General features: G+C 44.9%; 1 protein-coding gene across 6 annotated transcripts in view; it reads right to left on the reverse strand.

The window, feature by feature from the left end:
• Tecpr2 (tectonin beta-propeller repeat containing 2) overlaps nucleotides 1–18,109 on the reverse strand; it is an 89,258-nt gene that overhangs the window by 12,917 nt on the left and 58,232 nt on the right. For all 6 annotated transcript variants that reach the window (XM_055592779.1, XM_055592782.1, XM_055592781.1 and 3 more), the window contains 4 exons: nucleotides 17,169–17,409; nucleotides 15,291–15,380; nucleotides 12,400–12,633; nucleotides 4,057–4,205 (listed from right to left, as the gene is read on the reverse strand). In XM_055592779.1, the coding sequence (XP_055448754.1) occupies nucleotides 4,057–4,205; nucleotides 12,400–12,633; nucleotides 15,291–15,380; nucleotides 17,169–17,409 (714 nt within the window). The remainder of the gene's footprint in view (nucleotides 1–4,056; nucleotides 4,206–12,399; nucleotides 12,634–15,290; nucleotides 15,381–17,168; nucleotides 17,410–18,109) is intronic.

The following is an 18,109-nucleotide window of genomic DNA, read 5'->3' on the forward strand; positions in this document are numbered from 1 at the left end:
CCCGTGTAGAAATGGGCGGCAGACACAGGAGAATCCCTGGAAATTCTCCAGGCCAGCTAGCCTGCTGTACACTGTGTAAACAAGACACCCTGCCTCAAACAAGGTCCAAGGTGAGGACACGGGACTTCCTCATCTGCAGGGTGCAATACCATATTCTTGTGCATCAAGGTACACACATGCCACATGAAAAAAGAAAAGACCTGAATTACTAAAATCAGAAGGAAAAGAGGACATTACTACACTCTTACAGAAATAAAGGGATCAGGAGAATACTATATGGAAACTGGATTCCAAGTTAGATGACACAAGTGAACAAATTACTTAAAAAGACAGAAACTGCTCAAACTGAATCAAGACCAGACTAGATATAACACGTAGAGACTGAGTCAGCAGTAACCGCAAGACTGGAGAGAAGGCTAGGCATGTAACAGCTCTCTGCACAAGCCTGATGACCTGAGCTCCTCGGCTGGAGCCCATGGTGGAAGGAGAGACCAATAGCTGAAAGATGTCGTCTAATCTCACCATGGCATGCACGTGTCCATACTCACACATACATCTTACACTCACAACAGTAATAAATAAAACAAAAATTGAACAACAAAGAAACCCCTCATGAAGACATGCCCAGAACCTGAACTTGGAATGCAACACCCAGACTGGGCACTGCACAACCACGTGTAGCTGGAACACTGGAGATCTAATGCCTTCTTCTGACCTCTGTAGGCACACACACTATATACCCACATAGACACATAACATTAAAAAAAATTAAATAGACAAGTTAGATGTGGTGGTACACTCCTTTAACCCCAGCATTCCAAAGGCAGAGGCAGGAGAATGTCTGAGTTTGAGGCCAGCATGGTCTACATAGTGAGCTCCATGCCAGCCAGAGCTACACAGTGAGACTCACAAACAAAGAAGCAACAAAACACACAAAAAGACAAGCTTAGGCTAATATGCTCACCCTGATAAATTCTGACAAATGATTAAAAACTACTCAATACCAATCCTTCATACGTGCTTCCAAAACAGAAGAGCAGTGGTTTGACAACAGCATCTTTTTAAGTAGTAAGGGGTACTCAGGCCTACTGCATGCCAGGTAGCTCTGCTACTAAGCTCTGCATCCACTTACGTACACCGCATGCAGTTCAGAGGTCAGCACTGTCCTGACACCAAACCATACAACCTCATGACAACAACAGCAAGTCAAAGATCAATATTCCTCAGGAATATGGACGTAACATCCTCAATAGCCCCAGCCACCCACATCTAACCACATACACACAGGAAGGTGCAATGTGATCGTGACACAGGAATGAAAGTGCAGTACAATTTGTGTTCGCTGGACTTGTTTTATTTTACTGCTGTTTAAAAAAAAAAAAAAAAAAAAGGCCCAGAAAACCAAGAGGAAAAGTGCAGGTGTGGTGGCACAGACCTACTCTATAGTGCAAGTTCAGGGCAAGCCTGATTCACACAGAGAGTTCCAGGCCAGCCAGTGAGGCCACATCCCAGGTAAATGAACTCCAATTTCACAGTACTAAGGATATACAAATGTAGGAAATTTTGTTGGGGGGCAGTATGCAGAGAAATTGAAACCCTCATATTCTGTTGGCAGAATGCAAAAAGAAAGAATTACTGCAGAAAACAGGAAGTACCTGTTCCTTAGAGAGTGAGCCATTCTATAGGACTACCAGAGGATCCTGCAGAACCAAAATGTGTCTTGCATACATGCTGGTGGGGGCCTTCACAGTGGCTGGAAAGTAGAAACAAGTCAAACACCCATCAAACAAGGTGCGAAGAACTGTGGTCTCCATTAATGGAGCTATCAGGTTGTGAAAGAGAATGAAGAATTGATGAGCTAAACATGGAGAGCTCTTTACACATGACACCCAGTGAATGATGTCTGATAAGAAAGCCATATAGTTAGCAGGACTCCATTTATATGCAATGTATAGATAGGGGAACAGGAAGTGATGAATGGCAGTGATCGGTGCAGGGGCCTGAGGTTTCTGAGAGCAAAGGGAGTCTGGCTAATTGGTAGAATCTGCTCCAGGACGATGAAAATGTTCTAGGATTGGGCAGTGGTAGTGTGCAACTTTGTGAATACACTAAAACCATCTGCAATGGTATACTATAGACGGGTAAGTTTTATATTATACAGATTATAACGCCTCTTCTCCTTTATTTTTTACTGAGACAGGGTTTGTGTTGGCCTGGCTATCCTGTAACCATGTAGACCAGGCTAATTATGGCGACCCACTGCCTCTGCCTCCCAAGTGCTGGGATTAAAAGTATGCACTAGCACACCTAACATTTCTTTTTTCCTTTTTGTTTTTTTGATAAGAGGCCCCATTTAGCCTAGGTTGGCCTTGAACTCACTAGTACTAGCCATTTTCCCAAGAAATAGGATTAGCACACCTGGGCTTTTTTTTTTTTTTTTTAATATCTAATTTTATTTATTTAATGTATGAGTGCTCTATCTGCATGTACACCTGCATGCCAGAAGAGGGCGCCAGATCTCATTGTAGATGGTTGTGAGCCACCATGTGGTTGCTGGGAATTGAAATAAGGACCTCTGGAAGAGCAGTCAGTGCGCTTAACCTCTGAGCCATCTCTCCAGCCCACCTTTTTTTTTGAGCCTAGATCTTACTCATGTTGTCCACAGTGGCCCTGCTTTCACTCTGTAGCCAAGGCAAGCCTTGAGTTTGAAATCCTCCTGCCTCAGTCTTTTAAGTATCTAGGGTTACAAGCCTGTACTATAAGGCATGGCTGAATAACTCTTAAATAATTTAGTCATTAGTAAAGAGAAGAAAGAAGGAACGTGTTGCCATTGATGTGGTAGTGGGGACTTCAAGAACAATGAAGCTGACCGCCTACACTAAGGTGCCCGCAAGTACAGCAATGGGTGCTTCTCTCTGTTACAACTGCGCTGAATGACGTGATCAGTGTGCAACTGCGTTCAGAGGAAATACAGAGCATGTGTTACAATTCATCCTTATGGCTTCAGGATACCCAGAATGTAGACAACCGTAGTTACAGGGGCCTGAGCAAATAACTCTGGAGATGTCACAGCCCCTCACCCTGTTTTTCCAGATAGGGTTTCTCTGTGTAGCTCCTGGACTCAACTTTGTAGACCATGCTGGCCTGAAAGTCATGGCAATCCGCCTGCCTCTTCCTCCTGAATGACGGGGTTAAGGATGTGGGCCACCATGGCCCATCCTGTTGTTTTGCTTTCTTTGATTTATGTTTTTAAGTGTATAATGCGTTTGGCCTGCATGCATCTCTGTGCACTGCACCACATGTTTGCCCGCTGCCCAAGAGGCCAGAAAACTGGAGTTAAGGATGGTTAATGAGTCACCAGGAGGATGCTGGGATTTGAGCCCTGGTTCTCCAGCAGAGCAGCCAGTACTCTTAACCACTGGGCCATCTCTCTTCACATAAGGTTTAAGAGAAATATACTTAGTACATAAGCCAAGCCGATTTATGTCTTCAGGAGCAACCAGCAAAAAAACCACCTCCGAACACACTATAAACTGAAAGCAGTAAGTAGATTTTGGGATAGCGCAGTGCTGGGACTGAACCCCCACACACTTCACTAACCCAGAAGGTACTCAGAGAAACTACTACCAGGGCACCGGCCTCGGCTCAGTGGTAAAGAGCTTGCTTGGCCTTTGTGAGGGCCTAGGTTCAATCTCCAGTACTGCCAGGGGAAACATCAAACCCCACTGATAAGATATCTCTGTGGCAACACTTTATGTAAAGTTTACTTTCTTCTTTGTATTTTTGAATAATATTTAATTTATTTTTAAAGATAATGTTCATTTGGTGACAATAAAATGTTTTTATTTTAAGAGGGGAAAAGCTTGTGCTGGCTCTGATAATCTCAAATAACCTGTTCAGCTCTAAACTTCCCAAATACCCAATTCCTAGCGAGGAGTGTCAGGTGACGGAGAGTGCTAACAGACACACTTCCATGCCCTCTGGAAGGTACCCTAACAGCTTCCCTCTTACTACCTGACAAATTCTCCAAAGTTCTCTCAGGCTAGCTGTGCTCACCTGGACAGGTGGCTCAATCATGATCCAGGCCGGCAGCATCAGACTGGGATTCAGAGGCTGGGTTCCAACACGGAAGTAGACCCCACCCCTGGAGTCACAGGCCCAGATATGCTGATTTCCACATGCCAAGCTGCTCAGCCTTATGGTTCCTGCAGAGAAACAGGAAACACTGTAATTATTTTGTCAAATGACTAATCTTTCAATTGGTGTATAAACTAGGAAGACAGGAGGCTGCATTTGCAGCCGAACGCTGTTGTGCATCATCTGGTGGTCCTTCCACTTCAGGTACCCAGCCTTGCCTCAGAGCACCCTGTGTGGCTAAGTACCCACAATGCCATCAAGCACAGTACATGCCCCATTAACTTCATCCAGTATGTGACCATTGCTAGTAAATTCTGGATGTGTTTGGGAAGAGGACTCATATTTTCTAGAATTAAGATTACATCTAAAGAATCTTCACTTTTATTTTTGTACTTTTTCTTTGCTAGTTAAGCTACCTGTTAGCCACAAGAGGAAATAAAATGGAAGGAGTCAAAAAGAAAAAAAAGCTGGGCTGGAAGGGTGTGGCTTGGCCCCAGAGCACTAGACAAAGCACCTCAGGAAAAACAATGAAGAAATTATATTTGATGACAGTCTCGAGATTAAGAAGTGTAGCAGTCAAGTTACTGAATCTCTACAGTAAGACAGGTTCTCAGCCAAGTCTCCTACACCCTTACTTCAAACCTTACAGCAATGATAAATGATTCACAATGGAGAATGACAGGATGGTGGCCAACACAGGAATCAAAGAGGGTGGCTTGAATCCAGGCCAGCCACCTCTGACCTCCAAGTCTTTATAAACATCAAATGTTCAGGTTCAAGACCAGATTTGGCAAATTAATCTAAAGAACCTACACCTTATCAAAATATAGAACATTCTGTCCCTATCCATGGCCTCTACTGAGGCCAGGGTCTCATGTGTCTCAGACTGCCCTCAAATTTGCTATGTGGCCAAAGATGAACCCTAAACTGACATTGGAGCTTAGTTCAGTCTTTTCTAGGGGTTCACACAGGTCCATGTCTGACGCTCCCCTTTGTTGCCAAGTATTATTCCATTGCACTCAAATGCCACAGTCAGTTTTCTGTGTTTACTTACTGATAGACATTTGGGAATTTTCCATGTTTTACCACTAAAGTAAAACTGCCATGGCCATTCTTACATAAGTTTTTTTTTTTTTCTTTCTCTTTTTGTTGACAAGCCAGGCCTGACAGTGCACACCTGTAATCCCAGTCTTGAGAGGCCAGAGTAGGATTATTTTTAATGCTATCCTGGACTGCACAATTAGACAAACTGTGTCTGAAAGGGAGAGTGCCGGGAGCAGACACATATATTATTTTTTATTTCAAAGATTAAAAATTTTCATTTTTGTATATGAGTATACAGTACCTGAACAGAGACAGAGGAAGGTAGATCCCCTGTAACTACAGGGGCAGATGGTTGTGAGCCACCATGTGGGTGCTGGGAGCTGAACCCAGGTCCTCTGGAAGAGCAGTCAGTGCTTTTAGCCACTAAGCCCCTATTTTTTTTTAGTTAAAAAAAAAAAAAAAACATATAGTGAATTGTCAGAATATAAGTTAGAAGTCTAACTTGTAAGTTTTATAACTTATAAGTTTTTTTTTCCCTCAAATTTACTTATTTTTCTGGCATAAGACAGAGCCATCAGATCCCTGGAGCTGGAGTTACAGAGAGACAGGGTTTCTCTGTGTAGCCCTGGCTGTCCTGGAACTCACTCTGTAGACCAGGCTGGCCTCTAACTCACAGAGATCCACCTGCCTCTGCCTCTCAATGCTGGGATTACAGGAGTGTGCTACCACTGCCAGGTATTTTTGTTGTTGTTTGTTTTTAAAGACAGTGTTTTATGTGGCTCAACTTGCTATGTAGCCAAGGATGTCCTTGAACTTCTAAGGCGCTTGCCTCCAATGCCAGCGCTGGGATTAGAGGTGTGCACTGGCTCACCCAGTTTATGCCGTGCTGGGTGCTGAAGGGAGGACTCATGCTCCTATGTAAGCAATTTACTCCGCTTTCCCACCAGATTTTTAAGAGTAATAAAAGCTTGTTTTCTTCTACTGACTTATCTGTATAACTACTGCATAACTAGTCACGTTCAGAAAGGAGAGGGTTGTCTTTCTTCCTAGGCTCTTGAGACAGGGTCTCATATAAGCAAAGCTGGCCTCTAATTTACTATATAGTCAAGAGATTGGCCTCAGACTCCCCATCCTGCTTCCAACTTCCAAGTGCTAGGATTACAGGTGTGCTCCTACAGTCTAGATAAACAGTCTTGCTCTTCTTCCTGGCCTTCAGGTGTGACAAAAGCACATGCTTCATTGTCTGAGTACGGTCAAGAGCTTCTGTCAGGCTTTGTCTAGCTTCAGCTGTGGGTCTACCCTTGTAAATCTGTTTTAAGTATGTTCCCCCTCCCCTGAAGGTATGGGATACACGTGGCAATGAAGTTGCAGACTCACAGCAGTGTCTCAGTGAGCAGTAAGAGCACAGTGCACATCCTCTTCACCCAGAGGAGCCCAGACATTCAAGCACTGACTGCACTCCTTCACATACCCATGCCCAGATACCTACATGGTGTTTTTGTAGCATCAAGCCACGGAATAAGGTCACAGGCCTGAGGGTGATCAGCCCATGTTGGATTAGCTTCTAGATCTGCTGATGGGAGCTGGCATTGACAATATGGTCCTACTGGGATCCTAGCAGTATCCTAGTGGAGGATACTGGAGGCCACCCTCTTCTGGCAGGAGCATCCTCATGGCGACAGCGAAGGAAAGAACTCTCTCTGGCTGGGCTCGTCCCATCACTGGACCTTTTAAATGTAAGCCACTTAAACCATATCTTGTCATGGCTTTAATTTGCAATCCTCTGCTAAGGAGTGACACCGAGAAGCTTCTACTATGTTACAGGCCATCCGTAGGCCTCCTTTGAACATGCACTCAGGAATGAACATGACCATGTCAGGTGTGCTGACACAAGCCTAGAGTCCCATTACTTAAGACACGTGGTTCTCAACCTTTCTAATGCTGAAACCCTTTAATAAGTTCCTCAGAGGGATTATTATTATTTTGGCTTTTTTGGGACCAAGTTTCTCTGTGTAGCTCTGGCTATCCTGGAACCAGCTGTGTAGACCAGGATGGCCTCAAACTCACAGAGATCTGCCTGCCTCTGCCTCCCAAGACATCTGCTACCATGCCCAGCTCCATAGAATTATTTTTGTTACTACTTCATAACTGTAATTTTGCTGTTACAAGAGTATCTGATAGGCAGCCCCTGTGAAAGGGTTGTCCAAACCCCAAAGGGGTCGCGACCCATAGGTTGAGAAATAGAAGTACAGACAGAAGGATTGCCACAAGTTTGAGGTTAGTTTTGTTTGCAAAGCAAATTTCAGGCCAGCCAGAGCTCCACAGCATGACGTGTGTTCATTTTTGAATGCTTGTTTACGTAAGTCCATGGCATTTTAAAAGCTGAGCAGTCATGATCAGACAAAAGCTAGAGGAGTTCACTGCATGGTCCGGATGTAGTCTTTTGGCAGATAAGCTTGTTTTGAGTCTAATATGGGGCTTACCCTTTCATTTTCTTAACTCTTGTCTGATAAGTTTTTTAATTTTGATGAGTCATTTTGACCCATGTGCTTGGCAAAAAGATGTTGTCATTAGCTCAACTGTCAGTGTAGGGGCTAGATGGATACAGCTGTCAATGGCATAGGATGGCTGGCAACCCTGTGACTGCATCAAAACACAGCAGTTCTGCCATTTGGAGAGCTAGCTCTATGACTTAAGCTTGAAGTGCTTATTCTTTGCTACATAAGAACTGCTAGAATTGTCCCTGTAACTTGGGTTCGCCATCTACAGTCTCAACTGACTATTGAAAACATTAAAGTAAAAAAGGACCGGGGAGACGGTTCCGAGGGGGACGGTTCCGAGTGTAAAAGGCTGGCGGTACAGGTATGGGAGCTGGAGTACAGACCCCCAGCACATAAATGCTAGAAAGGCGTGCTGGCCTAGCACATGAGAAATGGGCCAAGGGCTCTCTGGAGCAAGCCAGCTAGCTAGAGCAATCAAACTGTTGTGCTCTGGGTTCAAAGACCTTGCTTCCATGTATAAGAGCAATCAATGAAGATACCCAGTGTCAATTTCTGCCTCCCACATGTGCATGTGGCCCTGCATATGTGTGCCCACACCTACGTACACACATACACACACACACACACACACACACACACACACTCTACACGTGAAAAAGCCGTACTACACTAAGCTGACCTGCACGCACAAATGCTTTCTTGTCACCATAAACTCTTCCTATGGTCTTGCACCGCATGAGATTTTCTAAGTAACCGAGAGGTGACTTCAAGTGTACCGGAGGCATGTGGGTGAAAGGAAGCCCTGCAATGTTTCATATAAGGGGCTTGTGCATCCTTGCACTGTGCTATCTAGAAAGGACCAGTCACCCCAGAACACCAAAGGATGCTAGTACTCCCCTGTACATGTCCTAAACCTGAAATTTCCTTTTATCCTGAGCTAAGAGATACTTTGTCCTTGATGTCTTACCAAAGAGTTAAGAATTCTAACATTACATGCAGGAAGTCCATGATAAAGCAACTTCTGCAATAATATACACTAGAAAAGGCTGAGACTCAAATGCTAAGTATAAGACAATTTTATGCTGAAACTATAACCTGCCAGTTGAAAACAGTAGCTGACAGTAGCTACTGTTCAGACAGTAGCTGAACATGCTAAAATCACATGGGGGTAAAACCACCCTGGGCTGGCCTCTCAGAGTTGACAACTAATGATAACATTGCCAGCAGGACGGGAGTTCACAGAAGGTGAATGGATATGGGTTTAGAGCAAATAAAGCCCGCTGAATACACACTTCAGAGTGTACTCCGAATTCAAGGACCAGGTCCAAAGACAAAAACAACTTAGACGAGAGCTTATTTTTTTTGAAGTTTTAGTTCAGATGCTGTAAGTCTGTTCCACAGGGTGGGGTGGGAGAACCGCCTCCCTCTGCAGACCTTCTCTGAATTTCTCATGTTCCTTCAGAGTTAGCAGCTTTGACAGGTTCTAGTGGTCAAAGTGCTGTGCCACCTCTGAACTAAAGTATCAAGGTAGTTCACTTTCTCCTCAGCTCTTTCCTCCTGTAGCAAAAGATGTACAGCTGTGGAGCAAAGCAACCCGAGCCGAGCCATGTCACAGTGTGCCCTGGGGGCCAGGGAGCTGCTGCTGCTGGGCTGTGACTAAAGGGGAGACCAGCTTGACAACCTCTATTTTATCTGCTTATTTACTTTTTGTCAAGGAGAAACCCTTTCTGTTACATTATTCATAAAAACAGACACTTTCCTCCTAAACTTGCTTGTTAAAAAAGGTGTGTGTGTGTGGAATAAACAGCACGGCCTAACCTCAAACCTGCCACCTGCCTGTCTCAGCTGTGATTCCAGGAATACAGCACCACACCCTGCTGCAGAACCTTTTCAAGTACGCAGGACAGAACAACAGCAGCCTTTTAGTTGTTGTTTCCTAAGTTAGAAAATACTTCTTTACATAAATTATTGCATGATAGAACTGTTTGTTACCTAAATGCATAAACTGACACAGAATATATCTTCATTACAGGCTGTGACCAAATGAATTAAACCACAAATTGTATTAGTGTGCTAAATGGTCTAGTGCCTGGCATGCATATTTATGAATAATGGGGAATGAAATATTATGAGCATCTTAAAATGTTGCTAAATGATGAATATTTTCTTCCAAAACCAGGAGTGTAATAAATCATTGTAAAATTCCATATCATATCTCTTTAGCTGGATTCAACAGACAGCCATTTAATAAATGTCTTAATTTAATCCTTTTACTGGCTGCTATGGCTGTTTTGACATCTATGTAGTCTAGGCTGACCTTGAACCGATGACCCTAGGGTCTTAGCTTGCTGAATTACAAGCACAGCTGGCAATCAGAGCAGCATTTGGCTTGGTAGATTTTGAGGGTGAAAGGTTAGAAGGATGATGGACAAAGTGAAAAGGAAAATGAGAAGGCTCTAGGCTGACTATACACACCTAAGCTCAAAATCTGTAATCACTTTTGTGTTTACATGTGTGTCACGCTTCATGTGTAGAAGTCAAAGGACAATTAGCAGGAGTTCGCTTATTCCTTCCACCATGTGGGTTCCAGGGATCCAACTCAGGTTATCAGAACCTTTGGTGACAAGAGCCTTTACTTTCTGAACCATCTTACTGCCCTTAATTGACAATTTAAAAATATTTCTTAGGGCTGGAGAGATGGCTCAGTGATTAAAAGCGCTGGCTGCTCTTCCAGAAGTTCAATTCCCAGTACCCATAACCATCCATAACTCTAGTTGGGCACCATGCATGCATGTGGTACACAGACATACATGCAGACAAAACATCCATACACATAAAAATAATAAACTTTACAAAGATATAAAATCCCAGTCTCTCTCTCTCCGATTCTGGTCTTGCTGTGTAGCCTTGGCTTGCCTAGAACCCTCTATGAGTGCTGAGATTAACGGCACAAGCTACTATGCCTGCCTAAGATTATATCTTGACCCACCTGCTTTCCCCACTGGATACACAAACCATAGCTGGAGAGAATTCAGTTCAAGAATGCTGAGTCCCCTGGCTGCAGTTCAGTGGCCTGGATAGCACGAGTGAAGGTTTCTGGCACAGCAACAGCCAATCCCCTTTCCACTGAGCCCTGCCTAATTCTCTTGTACCAGCACCATGCCTACTGAACTTAAGACATTGTTCAGGATGCTGAGAAAAATGGTACTAAGAGCCTATTATTTTAACATCAGTCCCATAACACAACAAATGAAAAGTGCAGAGCAGGATACAGATTTAAGAGAAGGCAGGGCTTCAGTACACAGTATGGTAAGTAAATCAAGTGGTCCACCTGAATGTTGTAGTGCTACAACCAAAGGTCTAGGAGTATTCCACAACAGAATGAGAGACAACTCACATTTAGACAGGAGATTTGTTGGGGTCATTAAGATGGGGTGGTAACTGGTGGAATGACCATATGGAGGGACCAATTTGGGGAAATAGGCTTCATCCCAGCTGAATGCGGATAGCCTTCCCTAGTTCTCAAGGTTTGGTAGTGGGGAGAACACACACTAAGCCTGGCTTTTCTCAGAGACAGAAGCAGCCTCTCTCCATGGTGGAGACTGCTGGAGAAAGGCTCAGGTCAGTGAGTCTCTGCACAGACACAAGAACTCCCAGGCCTGGCAGCAGGCTCAACTGGCACCCATGTCCAGGCCACAACTACCTGCAGCCTTGCCTGGCTGGCAAGTGACCTTGACTAGCTGGACACCTAGTAGATCTGAAAGACAGGGTATGAAGCCCACGGCATAAATAATCACAATTCCTCTGGAAGTCCCTAGCTGTGACAAACAACTTGTCATAGCGGACTGGGCTATGTTCAGGGCCTTATCTCTTCTAGCAGCTTGCAGAAACCTCATCACTAAGTTCCTGGCCTGACCCAGGCCCATCATGGCACAGCATACCACAGGGCTGGTGGTATGTAGAGGCAACCCTTCCTCCTCTCTTCCTTCACCCTTCCCTTCTGTGGTTGAGTTATTCTACATTAAACACTTATTCCAGTCCACAGAATACTGGCTGCCAGTGCCTAACACTGCCTGTTTCCTAGACAGTGTTACTAACGTTCACATTCTCTCTGACCCGGGAGTTGCTCGGCATAGTCTCTGCCTCCACTATCAGACAAACCACACCTGAGTTGCTGAGTCAGCTGAGAGTATAATATTGTGAGCTCATTTTATCGTTTCTTAGACTCTGAAATACTCCCACATATCACTACAGGCTGCTACCTCCTGGGATGGCTCACAGAAAAGTGGCTACAGACAGCACAGCACCTCTTTAACTGGCTGAAAGGGAACCCATGCCACATAAGTGAGTGTACAGCAGCTCACAGCGGGGACTCTTCCAGGTGCCAAGACTCAGATCAGTGTGCACTGATCTAACCACAGGACACAGCCACCATTTCAGATTTAAAGGTCAGAGAGAGGACAGGGCAGCTGTGCCAGTGCTGTAATTTTAAGCAGATCTTAGTGGCACCTTCTGGACATCTGACAGCTCCTTTGGTTCTGAATAGTGCAAACTGCAAAGAGTGAGGGAGGTGAAGCTCCCTACAAAATTAAGAGGCTCAGTTGAGCTCTAAGTCCAGCAACTGACAAACATTACTGAAGAATCGGCCTCCCTCCACCCACAGCGATGTGGGAGCAGTCAGTTATACATGAGTGAAGTATCTGTGAGTGGGCCATACCGAGCTGGGAAAGGTCCAGCTTCGTCCAGTGCATGCCCGTGGGGCAGCTCTTGGAAAGCGTCCTGATGAACACCTGTCCAAGGCTGTCCAAGGCCCACAGGGCATCCTGGCAGGCGGCATACGTCTTCATCTCAGCGTCGGGGGGCAGCTGCACTGTGGAGGGGCGGCACTGCACACTCTGGGCACTGATGCTACACAGGTCCTTGCTGCTCTGGCACAGCCACAAGGAGCTTCCTGCAGAAAAGGTTCACATTTATCACCAACACTTCTCACTGAGTCACCCCCTCAGGACACCACACAGCCTTTCTCTTCAGGCACAGCCTGCTAAGGACTGTCTGGCCTACTCACCATCACCTTTCACGCATGGTAGGCCTGTTTTGCCTCTGAAGGTAGAAGGGAAACACTACCATCAGACATTAAAAACACCAAGCCTAGGCATTTTAAAGAACTGGGAAGAAAGTAGGGCCTATCAAACATTATAAAGGCTAGATGGTTGGAGTAGTGGCTCTGACTTCCACCCCCCCAACATATCTTTATTAATTGTTTGGGAATTTTGCATCCCAATCATGCTCCTTTCCCATTCCTCCCAGGTCCACCCTCCTACCCTACCAAAACCAAAACCAAAACCAAACCCAAACCTAGTTCAATTTGTGTTGCTCATATGCTCATGGAAGCCTATGGTCAATCTTCCAGTGGCCAGCCCCTTAAAGAAAGCTGAGTTCTTTCCCACTCCCTCTCCAGAAGCCATCGACTGTGAAGAGCTGCACTTCAGCATATTTATCAGTGTTTAAGAACTTTCTTCAAAAGCTCCTCTCTCCTCTCCTCTCTCTCCGGGTAGGGTAGGAAGAGGTTGTCACAGAAGCCTTCAAGTCTAGCATTTTCTTTTATGAGTCTACAGTCATCAGTACCACTGTAAACAACGTCTTCCTGCCCATAGCAGCCAGCAGGAACGCTGATCACGAACATTAACATGCCCACTGGTGGCAGCACAGATTGACTTTTCTTATGGCCCAGGAATATGAACAAAGTTCTCAGAGTATATTTTTAATACAGTATGTTAGGGCTATCAACCTTTCCAGTCCCCAGGAAGGAGAGGGGCCAGCAGTTCCTTGAAAAGTACTTCCCTTGTTCTTCTGCTAATGTGTCTGCAGCAGGCTGTTGAAGAAGGCAGAAATCCTTCTCCTCCCATCCTGGCCTCCAAGTTAGGCTTACAGGCCTATTGTTCTCAAACTTTCAGGTTTAATAGTATCCGTTTAAAATGCCAATAATCTTTGGAGACTTAAAACCTGGCCATGCTGTGTAATGTAGTGTATTATCTAAAATCTGAGGCCAGATGTTTTAGAATTTTTTTTTTAAGATTTTATTTATTTATTTTATGTATCACTGTTCTATCTACATGTGTGGCTGCATGCCAGAAGAGGGCATCAGATTCCAGTATAGATGGTTGTGAGCCACCGTGTGGTTGCTGGGAATTGAACTCTGGATCTTTAGAGAAGCAGACAGTGTTCTTATCTGCTGAGCCATCTCTCCGGCCCATTTTAAAATTCTTTAATTTTAATTAATTAATCAATCAATCAATTAATTGTTTTTTCAAGGGTGGGTTTCTCTATATAATACCCTTGGCTACCCTGGAACTCACTCTGTAGACCAGGCTAGCCTCAGACTCACAGAGATCCTCAGTCCTGGGGTTAAAGGCATGCAGCGCTATGCCCGGCTATTTTTATTTATTTTTTTTTAAGACTTATTTCTTTTTATTTTATGTGTATGAATGTTTTGTCTGCATGTATATCTGCACCATATGCGTACTTGGTACCCATGTCATGGAAGGCAGAAGGTATTATATGTATCACTTGAAACTGGAATTTCAGATAGTTGTGAACTGCCACATGGGCATTTGTGAATCAAACCCAGGTCCTCTGGAAAAAATATCTGCTGCTCTTAACTATGGAGCCATCTCTCAAACCAACCCCCTACCTCCACCTTTTTAACTTAAAAACTTTGATAAACTAGTCAAAGTCAGCCAGAAGTGGCAGGGAGCTCTCCAGGAAGTACACCGACAGACATGTGGTGCACAAGCATGTCACAGCAGACCATCAAAGACTGCAGGCCACCTCCCTCCCGCCAGGGCCAGGTGCTGCTCCCAAACACAATCATGTCAAACAGGAAACAGCTCATCACCCTAGCAGGGTCCTTGCAGGACTGTGGTCAGTACTGTCCAGTGGGTGTTTACTTTGTACTGAAGCAAGCTAGTTACCTCTGGGGCGCCCAATGGCTTCAGTGGGCCAAACATGTCTGTTCTTCATCACAGGAACCACACATTTTCCCATTTAGCCCTCCACATAACCTGGGGAAGAGGCTCTGGCTCTTTCCCAATAGGCCACCTGGATGCTTAGGGCCCCCAGCTCATGAGGTAGCTCTGCCCCTGGTTCTCCTGAGGATCTCAGGGTCCTATCTAGACATGAATTAACAGGCATTCCTCCTCTTCAGGATAAGCTGGAGGCCTAAGACCTCTTCGGGGTAAAGAGCAGCCATCAGCAACAAGCATGGTAGAATAAAGCTGCTGCTAGGAGGTGCCACAGAATTCTCCAGAAGAAAAGGGAAAGAACCTCAGGAAGCTATGGTCATACAAACTGACACTGTGACATCTGTTGTCAGCTCCTAGGAACAGGCTGCATAGTGACCTCCTTCCAAAGGACACTGCCTCAGACTCAGCTTTGACACCCTGGCCCCCACTTGGTGGCTCTCTGGAACACACCTATCCAGCTACAAGCCCTCTCAGCTCAGCTCACACAGCTGCTCACACGGCTGCAGGCCCAGAATACTGCCATATTCCCTCTCTCAGGGTCTATGAGGTTATATCTCCAAACCCACAGGGCCCCAGTCAGACTCACCATCCTGGGTAGGAGCAGGAGAAGCCAAAACAAAGGCCCATTTTGTGGCAGAAGCTGTTCCCCGGGGAACAACGTTATTCCAGTAAGTTCCTGGACAGCATAAATATGAAAATGGGTTAAGGAAAGAAAAAAAATCAAAACAAAACTGTAACACTTTGGTTTTGGTTCTAGACTACTGATGTCCTTCAAAGCTCTTACAACGATTTCTAGTGTCCTTAAACAAAGTGGCATGAGCTACTCATTTCTCTTAAGCATCAAGAAGAGCCATACCTTGTTCACTGAAGCCCAAGAAGGTTACACAGGGGACAGATCTAGAGGAAACGCATCAAGGGGGAGTCATTCAGAAATGAACACACTGCTCACCTACAGATACGGCCAGCATTTCACATGTCCAACAGTAGCTACACTATCTCTACTGTAAACAGACTATTCTCCCTCAGTAGACTCTGTAGGTTTGCTGGACTTTTAAAAAATATGTACTTATGTGTATATGTGTCTGTGTGAGAGTATATGCATGTCCTAGTGTGGAAGTGTGTGCCTAAGCATGTTCATGAAGTTCAGAAGAGGACATTGGGTGTCCTTATCTATCACTCTCCATGTATTACTTTAGACAGCGTCTCCCTGATTCTGGGGATCGTGTTTTCCTTGCCAGCTTACAAGTCAGGTAGCCCCAAATATTCTTCTGCCTCTGCCACCTTGTTGCTAGGTCACAGGCATGCACGGGATACTGTTATATGAGTACTGGGATCTGAAACTCCTGCCCTCATATTCTTAGCCGGTGAGCCATCTCTACCCAACCACGTACCCATTTTAAAAAAGATTCTTTCTGCAAGTGTGTCCAGAGCGTGTCGTGGCATGTGTGTAGAGACCAGAGACAATTTCTCAAGAGTTAAGTTTTCTCCTTTCACCTGTTTCAGGAAAAAGGTCTCGCTGTGATGTGAGCTTTTGCCACTCCTGTCACTGCCTTCCCCCTTCTCCTCACAGGAGTGCTGACACGAGCCACCATTGTATCTGGATTTCTGTTTGTTTTGAGACAGGATTTCTTTACATATCCCTGGCTGTCCGAAAACTTACTCTGTAGACCAGGCTGGCCTTGAACTCAGAGCTGCCTGCCTTTGCGTCCCAAGGGCTGGGATTAAAGGTGTGCGCCACCATGCCTGGCTGCACTGGTTTTACATGAGTCCCAGGGTCTGAGCACAGGTCTACAGGCTGTGCAGCACACAGTTACCTGCAGAGCCGTTCCACTGCCCACCCGAAAGGACTTTGAAATTGAGCTGCAGCCAGCTATGATGGCACATGTCTGTAACCCCAGCACACAGGAGGCAAAGACAGAGAATTACAAGTTCAAGGCTAGTCTGGCAGCTTGGACTAGATGAGACTTTGACTCAAACAAAAACCACCGCAAAAAATGAGCTGTAGTTGCCTGCACATATGTCTATGTATCACATGTATGTCTGGTGCCCACACCAGAGGTCAGTTGGATCCTCTGAAACTAGAGTTACAGACAGTTGGTAGCTGCCAAGCAGTGCTAGGAACAGAGCCAGGGGTCCTCTGCAAGAGCTGCTAGTGCTCCTAACCACTGAACTATCTCTTTATCCCTCCATTTGTTTTTATTATAGCGTACTACTTTTCCACAGGAAAGTGATTACACACTGTCCAGACCCAAGTTTGAGGAATGACAGAATGAAAAAGAAAACAGAAAGGAAGGAGACCTCAAAGCCTGTAGTACTCAATCATAGGCAGTTTTTCCTATTGGCACCATATTGTCTCAAGTGGAGTCCTTAAAAGCTTTTATTAAATGTTCTGTGAGGCCCCAGTAGATACCCTACAAAACAATAATAAAGTAAAAATAATGTGAAACAAGAGCAACTGACTCACCTATGAGACTCCCTTTAGCAACATGGAATTCGTTCTTCCCTGAGGAGATCCAGACACCACTGTTGTTAACCCCTAGTAAGCTGGGTTGGCACTGAAGCTGCTGAGACCAGAATGCCATTCGCAGTTTATCTGCTACCTTTTCCACAGGGGCTTGAGCTGCTGTTGCTACCGAGTGTGTGGCATGCATGATGGTCTGGAACAAGCTGCACTGGTCGAACACCACATAGTCCGTGATGCTCACCTGCAGGAAGGGTACGAGCTGAGGAAGCCTTTCTGTCACTGTAGGCCCTGAAGCCCACCTGCCTCCACAGGCAACACCCACATACAAATACCCAGTAGCAATACCATCAAATGCCTGAGCCCATGCACAAACCTCTGCATAGGACTGGAGTTAATATGCAGCTCTCACTCTGTTCTCGGGCTGGGCATACAAGGAAGAAAGAAAACGCTCTCACCTTATTTTCCTTTTACATTACATGGATCTGTTTTATGTATGTATTATTTTTGTGAATAAATAGCACCTACCTCACCTAAGAAACCTTTTTTTTTTCTAGTCAGACTGTTAGAGAATAATTCTATTTTTAAACTCATGTGCTTCTAATGACAACATTTAATACTTAGACTCATATGAGCATTAAAAAAGTCTTCTATCAGTTCTGTGATGCAATTACTTAAACTATAAACATGACTATGACGACTTATATCAGACGTCAGCTTAAGCAAGAAGACGCCCAGATTCTAGAAGCCGCCTGGCTTTAATGTGTGACTCACTTCAACAACACTCTTGGAAAACACCCGCAGAGACCCCTCTAGAGTCACTCTGGGACAACTATCTCCCCAACAAAAATTCCTCCCTTTCTGGGCAGCCAGTTGTGACAGAGTTCTTTTTAAAAATATTTATTAGTATTTATATTTTATATGTATAAGTGTTTTGCCTGCAT

The sequence above is a fragment of the Psammomys obesus genome, unplaced genomic scaffold (assembly GCF_907164565.1).
Source record: "Psammomys obesus unplaced genomic scaffold, mPsaObe1.curated_primary_1811, whole genome shotgun sequence".
Taxonomy (NCBI): domain Eukaryota; kingdom Metazoa; phylum Chordata; class Mammalia; order Rodentia; family Muridae; genus Psammomys; species Psammomys obesus.